At 40.7% G+C, this 12,696-nt stretch overlaps 2 protein-coding genes across 2 annotated transcripts; one reads left to right on the top strand and one right to left on the bottom strand.

The window, feature by feature from the left end:
- The first annotated feature begins 5,247 nt into the window (after positions 1–5,247).
- Positions 5,248–6,072, top strand: LOC135594136 (putative glycine-rich cell wall structural protein 1). Its single transcript, XM_065084550.1, has one exon. The coding sequence runs from the start codon at positions 5,248–5,250 to the stop codon at positions 6,070–6,072; it is 825 nt and encodes a 274-aa protein (XP_064940622.1).
- A 166-nt stretch (positions 6,073–6,238) lies between these two features.
- LOC103998770 (cell division cycle protein 48 homolog) lies at positions 6,239–12,508 on the bottom strand. The gene is made up of 9 exons (XM_009420349.3): positions 12,388–12,508; positions 12,115–12,280; positions 11,385–11,613; positions 8,256–9,022; positions 7,947–8,168; positions 7,758–7,829; positions 7,372–7,653; positions 6,936–7,295; positions 6,239–6,711 (listed from the first exon to the last, which is right to left on the bottom strand). The coding sequence occupies exons 1-9, from the start codon at positions 12,492–12,494 to the stop codon at positions 6,421–6,423; spliced, it is 2,496 nt and encodes an 831-aa protein (XP_009418624.3). The 5' UTR covers positions 12,495–12,508; the 3' UTR covers positions 6,239–6,420.
- Positions 12,509–12,696: the final 188 nt, after the last annotated feature.

The raw sequence follows: 12,696 nt of genomic DNA, 5'->3' as shown, positions 1-12,696 counted from the left end.
ATTCACTAAGCCATAAGGGGTTTTAACAAACATGACTCACGGCCAGCTCGATATTGGGCCTAGAGGGTCATGCGCATTTGGTAAGCATTGCGACGAATAGAGGTTCGAATATGAGATATCCATCGAAGCCTCTATCTTATTGGATATCCAATAAGCCCTTAAATTATTGGATCCTATGGATGAGATCAAATAAAAGCCAATAAGAGATTATTTGATAGAGATCTACTAATTGAAGAGGCTTGGGGAGTTGGATGAAGATCCAATACCTAATAGGGTAGGATCTATTAAAGATACGAAGACAAGGGACCTCTATAAATTGGAGGGAACCAAAGACTCATAGGCTAGAGGGTTTCTGGTTCCCACCTCTTATTCTCCTCTCTCCTTCCCCTCCTCAGATAATATGTTTGGAGTTTTAGGCAGCGATTGGAGGTGCGTCGTCGCATCCCTGCTACGTGGATCACCACTAGAGAGGAGGATGCTTGACCTCCTTTATTCTCTCCTACATATCTATAGAGATTCAAGGATATACGAGCTTCATAGGTAACACAACTATCTCACACGTGGCTTTAAGTTTAGCGTGATTTTGCACACCAATCTTCGCACGATGATGAATACCTTTTCGAAAAATTTAGGGTTTTTGTTTTATGTTCTTCCACTACGCATGTGATGTCGCCCCTATATTTCCCTACAAGTACTATCGTCGGCATCGAGTGGTATTACCACCAAACATAGCTCAGGAATCTGGGCTCTAGCGGTACCACCGTCAGCCTAAGAGGTATTACTACCAAACTTCTTGGAAAAGCACAAACAATACTTTTCGGTTCTTAGGTGGTACCACTACCTAAGCTTGGCAGTGCCATTGCCCAACCTAACCCTAGGTCACTAAATTAGCCTTCCAACATGCCTAATTCGATCTAGCCAAAAGGGCACATAATCAAGTTGGCATCGTTACACCCTAAAACTAACTTAATTATATTCTAAACGACTTCGATCAAAACTTAACAACTCTAATTATAATCATGAAGCCTTCAGCACATTGTTTAACAAGTCATATGTTTATCCGGCACTTTGTCCGAACTTCCGGTACATCATCCTTTTTTTTAGCGTATTGCTTAATCTATTAGTATGTTGACCTCCCACAACATTCGATCTTCTTGGCACAATGCTCGATCCTTCTGGCCCGATGCTCGAACTCATAGCACGAAGTCCATCCTCCAACACGTCGACCAATCCTCCGGCCCGACGTTTAATCTTTGACATGATGCTCTCCAACCTAATGTTTGATTCTCTTGCTTCAACGATTTACCTTTCAATGATTCAAGTCTATGATCGAAGTTTCTCCTATGTCGTTTATCTTAAAAGCTTGTTAATTCGTAAACTTATTAATTGATTTTATCATCAAAATATGAGATTCAACATATACAACATCCCTAATTACCCTCAAATTCCAATTGAAAATATAAAGGATGAAATTCTGGATGTTTTAGCATATAAAATTATTTAATCTACTATTAGAGATATAAGTATAAGGTCAATCATGTTTTATGAATTGAAGTATTAGATGATTAAACAATACATATATAAAAAGTCAGAATAGCTAAGAAGATGATGTTGATGTTGATGTTGATGTGTGAAGTTAACAAACGAAAATTAGATAAAAATAATTTAATTTAATAATAATTATGTTACTATATTAGATAATAAAATAAGAAAAAAATACCTATGATTATATTGACATATTCAATAAAGATGTATGAATAACATGGGTTGACTCAGATCAGTGATGTAAGGAGAGATATGAAACCTAAAAAGACCTGAATGCATTAAGAACTCAATCTAGTCTAATCTTGTCCTTGAATTGACTAGCAAATATTATGTCATAAATGACAATATGTTAAATGCAATTGTGACAAAATCTGTGATATTAGGAACAAAGGATAAACATATTAAGAAGTTGATTCTCCACAAAAGAAATAGCAAAAAAGTTGAAGGATACTTCCAGCTTTGTTGGTGTTTGAACTTTAGACTTAAACTTGTTTGAGTGATAGAAATTGATTGAAAACAGTACAAATTGAGGAGGAAAATAAATGAAATAGAACCCACTATTAGGTTCAGGAAAAATTGTTAGCATCTAAAGATATACTCATCTATAAACCTAATTTAGATTAGAAAGCCTAACTTTAAATAGCCCTAATAGCATGCCAAACCAAGAACAAGTTGCATTAGATGATAAATTTTGATCAGCAACAAAATCATGCATTAAAAAAAATTACACTATATGATATGAGAAGAATAACACGAAGACTTGCTTGATCTAAGTGCCAATGTAATGCATGGAGTTTCTGAGGTAAAAGAATTAACTTATGCACATTCAGAACTCATAAAAGGAAGAGAGAAAAAAGTAAAAGAATTTGCACGTTCAGAATTCACTACACAAATCTTTCTTTCTTTTTTTATCTTTTTTTTTTTTGCCATTGAGCTTTGCCATTGAGCTTGAGAATCAAGTATTCTATCTCGACCAAGTTTGAGATGCAAACTTCTCATCCTAGCCGGTATCCATATGATTTGATGTTTGGGTTTTTGTATTTGTCCTACGACGCCCTTGATGTTGGACTCCATCTTTCTCTTCACTTAGTGAAAGTGTCTTACCTCAAAAGGTAGAACATATCATCATCTCATATTGCACTCAGCTCATAACACTATCTAGTAGTGTTTATCAGATAATGCAAACGTGATCGTATCACCCCAAATGTTCGAGGGGGCTTTAAAGTTGGTGGTGCTCACTTGAATAATGAGTTAGAATGAGCATTTTTTTATATATATCTAGGTTGGGATTGGGGTTTCAACCTTACTTGATCGTTATGCTCTATAGACATACTCTCCTCATCTTATTCAAAAGATGAATGAGGACTAGCTAATCGATGCGGGTGTCACGACCCAAGCTTGATAAGCTAATAGGCCTATCAACTTCATTTGGTCTAAGCCACTAGCCAAAATACTTACTCATCAAACCCTTATAAGATAATCATAGTCCTACCTACTTTCGATGTGAGACTAATTAACATGTTATAATTTTTTTTCACTTAGGGGCTTAACACCATTATCAAGGCCCAACATAGCCCAAATCAAACCCAATGGTGGCTCCACACGAGCCCTCTAACTTCATCGACGGGCAGCTCTTTCCTACTTGAGTCCCCGTACAATGCTTAAATACTAGGTCGGCTTTGATACCAAATGTCACGACCTAAGCGTAAGCTAAATAGACCTATCAACATCGTTTGATCCAAACCACTTACCAAAATGTCTAAGCTAAAATAATAATAATACACTCATCAAACCCTTATAAGTCATGCTTAATCTTGCTCACTTCCGATGTGGGACTAATCAGTATATTATATGGTTGTTGTCTCATTTGAGCAAAAGTACTATGGTTGATATGGTTGACTTGTGAATGCTCCTGTGACATCAAGTCCTCTTTTTAGTATCAAAATATTAGTAAAAACATCATTGACATCCTTGTCAATGTGACGTGACTCTGATTCATATACACAGAGTCATTCGAGGTGGAAAACGTCTTCTCCTAAATTATCATATATATAAAGATCGAAGTCGGGAGAGGCTCCTCGAGTCAGTTCTTCCAACGCTTAAGTTAGTTTCTGATGAGGATAGTAATTATGATAAGACTCGGCTAACGTCAAATGACGCCTCACGCCTCGATCGACGCGACAGCACCTAGTTAAACGGACCAGAACGCCGGCCGAGGAGCATTAACGTCTGCTCAGGCTCGGTTCTTCACGCCATGCCAACACCAGTATCAAACGCTACCAGCCTGCCCCCTGCAAGCGGGCAGGTCAGGAAGCAGTAAGCTTCCCTATAAATACCCCCTCGTTCATCAGGAGAAGGAAAAAGAGAGACAAACACACAAAAAAGACTTCATTGTCTGAAGTCCCCTTCACATCGACTAATTTGATCGTCGGAGGGGTCGGGCCGAGCACCCCGACCTGACCTTTGTGTAGGTGCGAAGCCGAAAGTCCCCGCGGGACGCGAAGGCGAGAAGTTTCTGCCCGGAGGAGACGACGATACCGTCCCGACCACCGCACCCGACCATCTCGGTGGACTCGAAGGCCGTCTCGGGAAGATCCCCCATCATCTGGACCCGAACCAAGCTGTGTCGGCCCTGAGGCCACGACTCAAAGATTATTTCCCACAACAATTTCGAAGTTAACTTCTATTTGTTTAAGTTTTTTATTTTATACCTTAAGAGTTAAAGAGTATATTTTTATATATAACGTTGAAGAGATGAAAATTTTAGTAAAAAAATCACATGGGAGATAGTTTGTAATCCACTCAAATTATCTTTCGAGTTTTTAAAATATTTCTATCAATATTTTATAAAAGAGTCCGTTTCTAATCTCTGGGTTATCCCTGAACTCTTAAAAATATGCCTATCAATATTATGTAAGGACGCATTTGGTAATCAATCCAATTTTTTTCTCTCACAAGTCTCGTATAGTACCTATGTGACTGATTGATTATATAATTTCTATCCGAATCAAACAGCATAGGAGTTGTGAACTCAATGAAACCCTAATCTTGTTATCGATGATCCTCACGAGACTTTCATCTCTATTGGTAGCAGGATGACTAAAAATGGTTGAGGAGAAGCTTCAGTGAGGCAGTAGTCGGACCTTTTGGTGGCAGCCTTTGGTGTGATGACCAATAAAGCCGGGAAAAGCAAAGAGAGAGAGAGAGTGAGAGAGAGGGAGCTGTCCATCGGTCATTCACTACTCCACTTCGAATGGAATTATTCGAAGTCTCGCTTCAACGACTCCACTTCCGCACCACGCGGCCGTCCCTGAGACGCAAACGAGTGACTTGGTGAGGTGGACCAGCAACGTGCTGTACCCACATCAACCGGAAGTGCGCGACACCCAGGACACTTCACTGTTGTGTGGTGGGGAAGCGCCCTCGGGACCGGGCCCCGGCGCCCACCTCACCCACCCTCCCTAGTCGAAGAGCCGAAGACCGTGAAAAGTTCGCCGTCATTAATCATTACCCCACCCCGTTTGTCCACCCACACCCGCACCCACACCCACACCCCCACCCCTAACCGTAGAACTCCAACGCATGTGATGTAGCCTTTCGTAGTTGACGTGACACGGTGATGTAGGAACTATTTACATGCACAGCTCTATATATGAACCCCCACGTTGCCGCGTCTCCGTCGCAAGGCGAGTCGTGGACGCCATGGCTAGAGCAGGAGTCTTGGCTGCTGCACTCCTGCTGCTGCTCTCTCTTCAGCTCATTGCGGCAGCCAGACCGATTCGACCCGCTGCTAGCGGAGGTGGCGGTGGAGGAGGGGGAGGTGGTGGTGGTGATGGCGGCAGCTCGGACTTCGGCCGTGGGTCAGGGTATGGGTCTGGGTATGGCAGTGGCGCAGGCTTTGGAAGAGGTGGTGGAGGTGGGGGTGGGGGCGGTGGCGGCAGTGGAGGCTCGGGACGCGGCGGTGGGTCAGGCGATGGTCATGGCTCTGGGTATGGTGCCGGGGAGGATGGGGGTTTTGGAAGTGGAGGCGGCGGCGGCGGCGGTGGCGGTGGAGGGTCGGGTTACGGTTCCGATGGCGGTGGGGGCTCTGGGTTCGGTTCGGGGTACGGCTCCGGGTACGGATCGGGAAGCGGTATAGGAGGGGGCAGTGGTGGCGGGGGCGGGGGCGGGGGCGGTGGGGTGGGATATGGAAGCGGCACGGACGAGTCAGGTTACGGCTACGGTCGTGGAAGTGGATCGGGATACGGGTATGGAAGCGATGGGGCAGGTGGCGGTGGTGGTGGGGGTGGTGGCGGAGGAGGAGGCGGCGGCTCCGGCGATGGTTCTGGGTTTGGAAGTGGCTTTGGGTATGGCGAGGGTTACGGGATGGGCGGCGGCGGTGGTGGCGGGGGAGGAGGAGGCGGCGGTGGCGGAGGCGGGGGCTTGTCCTATGGCTTCGGTCCTGGGATGGGATTTGGTTACGGGCCTTGGTACGGGTCCGGCTTCGATTCGGGCTACCGAGGCAGCCGCGTAGGCGGCCGCGAGTAACCCTGGCCCATGTGGCTCAGCTTTTGTCTGAATAATAAGGGACCCACCGATACTACTGTACCCATCCCATTGTATTGGCAATGGTGTATGATTAGGTATTTAATACATCAGTAAGCACAAATCTTGATGCGATATTGCATACATTAATAAGACAAAAGGAAAACCATTAGCAGAAAGATACTATATAATTCTTCTAGCTAACTATATTAACATAGATAAGTATAACCTGTCCATCGCCCATCTTACATCTCATACAGCTTCATGCAAAACTACTAAACGACCAACTGCAGCAGTAGACTAAATTGCCACAGAAGAAGCATCACAGCATTTGAATGCACATTCCATGCACTAGCTGTATAGATCATCATCGTCATCAGCTCCAGCAGCAGGTGTGGCGAATGGATCAGATCCTGTCGTTGCAGCTCGTTCAGCAAACCGGAACTCGGTCCCGAAACCCCTGGATTGTTGCAAGGTTTGTGCGAACGCCTGGTATTTCCTGATGTCTGCATCACTGACACTCCTCCTGGCAAACTTCATCGACTCCTCGAAATGAACAGCTTTTATTTCTGCAACTTCATCAGCGTCATCCTCCTCCATAGCTTCAGGATTCTCACTCCTCCTCCTCTCCCTTTCTATATCCTGCAGTAAAAAAGAACGTAATATGAACATTTCTTGATAATAGTCTTAAGTATAATTCTGCAGAAGTATTTTGCATGGTTAAATCTAATGTGATCAATTACTTGATCACATTAGATAGAAGAATGTTAGAGGGAAAAAAGGGCTGTGAAGCAAAACGAACCCATGGCTTGGCTTATAAAGATTTGACTCAAAGTTCCAATCAAGAACAAAACGAAAAAGCTTACCTTTTCGATATTCTCTCTGATTGCATATTTACAAGCACGCTGGCAGATTTCTGTGATATCTGCACCACTGAAGCCCTGAGTGAACTTAGCAAGAGCCCTCAGGTCGACATCTTTTGCAATAGGGGACTTCCTCAGGCAAGCTTTAAAAATCTGGAAACGAGAATCTTCATCAGGCAGAGGAATATAAATTAACTGATCGAGACGGCCAGGCCTGAGCAGTGCTGGATCTATGATATCGGGCCTATTAGTTGCTCCAATGATAAATACAGTTTTCTTGGCAGTCATGCCATCCATCTCGGTCAAAAGCTGATTAAGAACCCTGTCAGCAGCGCCCCCTGCATCTCCAACATGACTCCCTCTCTATGACAATGGAGAAACTATTATTTACCATTTTTTAAATTCAATAAATTTTCAAGAGAAGGAAGAAAACTGTAACCTGAGTTGCGATGGAATCCAGCTCATCAAAAAAGAGGACACAAGGTGCAGACTGACGAGCCTTGTCAAAGATTTCTCGAACATTTGCTTCACTCTCACCAAACCACATGGTGAGAAGTTCTGGACCCTTGACACTGATAAAGTTTGCTTGGCACTCATTTGCAATTGCCTTAGCCAACAAAGTCTTCCCACAACCAGGAGGCCCATAGAATAGGACTCCCTTTGAAGGCGACATGCCAAATTTTTCGAACTTCTCTGGATGTTCAACAGGGTATTGGACAGTCTGAAAAAAGAGAGAGAGAGAGAGAGAGACAGCACAACCAACCCATTAGTCAGATTTTTAGAGAGCAGCAAAAGATTGACAAAAATACCATTTCTTAGAACTACCTCTTGTAATTCCCTCTTAACATTCTCGAGACCACCAATGTCATCCCAGCTGACATTAGGCACTTCAACAACCTATATATATATATATATATATGCAATTCAATAAATTATTTGAACGAATTGTATTTTAAATAAACAATAGTGACCAGCAAACAAAGTCTATGCCAAAATTAAAGTAGGTCTACTTACAGTCTCACGAAGAGCAGAGGGATTGCTGGTTCCAAGAGCAGTTTTGAAATGGTCATTGGTAACAGCCATAGAATTCAGTATCTCAGCATCTATAGATTCATCCTCAAGGTCAATGATGTCCATTTTCTCGCGTATGCACTGAAGAGCAGCTTCAGTGCACAAAGCAGCTAGATCAGCACCAACATAACCATGGGTGTCCTTAGCAATTCCTTCCAAATCAACCTGCACATATGTCAAGTATCAATCATTGAAATATGACATACAAATTACATGATGCAAGAAAAGATGTTTATTCATCAATCACATTACATCTTCAGCTAATTTCATGTTCTTGGTATGTATACGAAGAACTTCCAAGCGGCCAACTTCATCAGGCACCCCAATGTCAATCTCCCTATCAAATCTCCCAAATCTTCTGAGAGCTGCATCAATACTGTTTGGCCGATTTGTTGCACCGATAACGATTACATGTGAACGTGCCTTCAGTCCATCCATCAGTGTCAAAAGTTGAGAAACTATGCGCCTCTCAACTTCTCCATGGGTCTTTTCCCGCTTTGGAGCAATGGAGTCTATCTCATCAATGAAGATAATTGATGGTGCATTTTTCTCAGCTTCTTCAAAAGCTTTCCTAAGGTTACTTTCACTTTCCCCAGCTAATTTTGACATTATCTCAGGTCCATTAATGCAAAAGAAAAATGCCCCTGTTTCATTGGCCACAGCTCTTGCAATCAATGTCTTTCCAGAACCAGGGGGTCCATACAGTAATATGCCTTTTGGTGGCTTCACACCAATGGACTTGAAAAGCTGAGGGTGCCGGAGAGGAAGCTCAACTAATTCTCGGATTTGTGCCATCTGCTTTCTTACACCACCTACGTCATCATAGCCTACTTCATCAAGTCTCTCTTCATCCTCTCTTTTAATAGGCTCCCCATCACAAAAGATCTCAGTCTCAGGGGAAACAATGCAATACTCTGGTGGGTCAGTTTCAATCACCTTGAACTCAACACTACGCATACCACCTCTAACAAGGAAGAGATCCCCTTTCCTAACAGGTCGGTATGCCTCCATGAAATATGCTGCAGCAAATCAGAAAAAAAAAGGTCACCATCTAGCTAATGCTGTAAAAATAACATCTTCCAATAGCATTAAAAGTAATCACAACTTCTTACAAAAAAGAACAATATTTAGTAGATTACAGACTAGTTTCAACTACAAGGTAGATACCACACAAAATTCTAGAATTGAATCAAGACTACGAAACAATTTTAATACAATTACAAGTCCACCATTAATCCACCCCAGAACAACTTGGAAAAAAAAAAAGAAAAGAAAGACTCTCATCAGTAAGCATTTAAAAAATAAATTAGTGGATTGTGAAAAACTCCATAACACAGTAAAAGAAATCCTCAAGAAAACTCTTCATAGTGCATTTATATTCAGCAAAAATATCATCAAATGTGATTAAAAATAATTTTCAGGGGGGTATCTTGCAAAACATCATGAAGTTGTGCATACATATATTAGAAGAAATTTTAATCTAAGTAGGTGGTGTCAAACAAAAAACAATCAGGGGAAGAAGAATGTTCAAAAATCTGAATCTTTCTACAAAGACCAATTTCAGATTCATCCAAAACCTAAGAAAAACCATACAGAAAAAAGATAAGGTACATGGTGACGAAAAATATGACTTCAGTTCCCTGAAAGGAATGCAATGTATCCCAGAAAACAAATTGACTCATCGATTGAAGCTTCTTATGTTCAATAAAGGAAACTAATTCTTAACTTATTCAGAGCATTTTTGTTATGTCTGCTATTGCAGGCTCAAGTTAGAACCAATTAGGAGACACATCTCTCCTAGCAATGAAAGGAAGGAACCAAAGGCGAACACAAAAGAATCTCATTCATCTTACCTTATCTTGGAAGTGATAAAAGATTTCTCGTTACCAGTTCCACACTTTATAACCAGAAAATGACACAAAAAGCATTACCATGGTTGAATTTTCATCAGAGGGAATAATAAGGAACCTAGTGTTTCTCCCACGCAATGATAGCACCAAGTAAAACAGAAATATTGTAGAGAAGCCCATAATTCAAACTTGAACTTCTTTCAGTAAAAAATGATAAAAGAGAGAGAAAGAGAGGTGTTTCCACAAAAGATTGTCATTGTGGTATAAGAGCAAGTAAAGACTAAGCTCAAATGGGCAGTTGGTTCCACTGAATAACATAGCAGTTATGCAGATAAAATGAACAGTTGGCTCCCCTACGAACATCCACTGAGAACTAAAGTAGCAAACATTTATGTGACACTATTGTTGCCAAAATGGAATACCGTCAAATCATTCTCCAACATACTGACTTTAGTAAGCTATGGTTTGAAAACATTCATAGATAAATAAGCTACTTTCTAAAGAAAGCTTTATCTCTATAGAAGTTCAAAATTGATATATTACATAACTGTTAATTAATTAGGATTCATTTATAATCTTTGTCATTCCGGTGAACCCTAAATAAGCTGAAGCTCCTGCACAAAGCATATCGGAACATATTTCCTAGTTTCAATGATGGCAGATCAAATCATCAATACCATGACAAAGATGAAAAATATCTAAAGATGAAGATTTTGGCAATGAGGACAAGGATAATCATGAAGTGATATGATGTGACAATGCCACATTGTGATATATATATATATATATATATATATATATATACATATATATATATATATGTATATGTATATATATATATGTATGTATGTATATATATATATATGTATGTATGTATATATATATATATGTATGTATGTATATATATATATATGTATGTATGTATATATATATATATATATATATACATATATATACATATACATATACATATATATACATATACATATACATATACATATATATACATATACATATACATATACATATATATACATATACATATACATATACATATATATACATATACATATACATATACATACATATATATATATATATACATATACTTATATATATATATATATATATGAGGGCGAACCCTGCATGTAAGCCCTATAAAATCGTCACAAGAAATAAAACAGAGCCCATTTATGGGCAGGAAAATTCATGCAACATAATGCATGCACTATTTCATTGTTTCCGCAGCCCACATCAGTGAAGGACCTGACCTGTTTTTGAACACAATATGACAGTCGAAGTTCAGAAAGAAATGGCAGTAGCATCCTCGGGAGGATAAGTAGCTCTTCAATTTTATTGTGCTCTTTTTTTATTAAACTCACAGAATTGGAAGCAGAAAGACATGGTCTACAGACATGGTCATGAAAATGCTAATGTACTCTCAGGAACAGACATACATACAAAAAGATTAAAGAGACCTCATGAATAAAACAAGCAAAATATATCACTAAGAAAGCAGTATAAAACTTACGCTTCAAATAAGCATCAAACAAGTTCCCTGTAATGCCTTCAATGGTATCATCTATAGGAAGTATATGGACCCTCTTTCCATATTTCACATCCGGGCACTGGTGTACAGATACCACATCGCCGAGCCTCACTCTGAGATTAGACCTGACAACCTTATTCATCCTTATCTTGGGTTCATCACATGTATCATCAGCAAGTGCAATGCAAATCGTGTCCCTCCGCTTCTTGCCCTAAAAGCATTTCTCAAAAAGAGAACAATAAAAAATTCCATTAACAGTAAGCCTTTAAGCATACAAATGCACTAAGAAACAAAAACCAAACAATTAATTTTTCTGTTTATTAAAAAGGTATATATAGTCAAACAAAATTTTCTCTTATCAGGAAGAGTAAGAATCCCTTGTCCAAAATTTTTAAGAATCTGCAGTTCGAAATTTTGATAGCAACTAACTATCTCAGACATAAAATATTTCTCCCAAAAGATCCTAATTTTGACAAATATCCTCCAATAAAAATCTAAGCAAGCACATCTGATCTGAAGAATACATTTCTTTTCATGTAAAAAGATAGAAATTTAAATCAAAAGACTTGATCATCGATCTAGAAGCCATTCTCTACCCTCTAACGTGGTAACTCCGATATTCGACTGTCCCAGAACTCCATCAGACCCTTTTGCTCCACCAAAACACTAACTTTCCCGACGACCAGCAAGCAACGGACCACAGAACTGTTACCTTAAGGAGGACCGTATCCCCGCGGAAAAGCTGCAGCTTCTCCATCGTCTCGGGGTGCAGCACCACCACCGAATTGTCATCGTTGATCGCCTCATCAACGACCAGACGATTCGGGGCCTTCTTCCTCTCAAGAATCGCGGTGCTGTAGTCCCTCTTCGTCCCCTTGCTGCAATCATTCACCCCACAAGAACAAATCAAAACCCTAAACCTAAAACCCAATTGCTCAAATCGAAACCACTCAGACCAATCGCGTCGACGGAGGAGAAATCTTACGGGTCGGAGGAGGAGGAGGTCGCCTCGCCGGGGTTCGCCATCAGAACTCGACTTCCTAGGACCGAATCGGGTCGAAGACACCTTGAAGGGCTTGCGCGAAGCGTCATTTATAGGAGCCGGCGATTCATAATCCTACTCATTCTTGAAAATCTACCAACTTATATTACCCTGTGGGTCCCGCAATTATGTGCATTCATTAGTGAAGGTCAATTCCGAGTAGATCTTGAGAGGGTAGAAAGAGTACCGCCAAGATTAATGAAAGCACACCATAAGGCGCACAAAACTCGTTAACGTAACTCGTGGCAATCT

This window comes from Musa acuminata, chromosome BXJ1-9 (assembly GCF_036884655.1).
Source record: "Musa acuminata AAA Group cultivar baxijiao chromosome BXJ1-9, Cavendish_Baxijiao_AAA, whole genome shotgun sequence".
NCBI classification, from domain to species: Eukaryota; Viridiplantae; Streptophyta; class Magnoliopsida; order Zingiberales; family Musaceae; genus Musa; species Musa acuminata.
The sequence above is the reverse complement of the archived record's forward strand: the minus strand, read 5'-3'. Positions and strand labels throughout refer to the sequence as shown.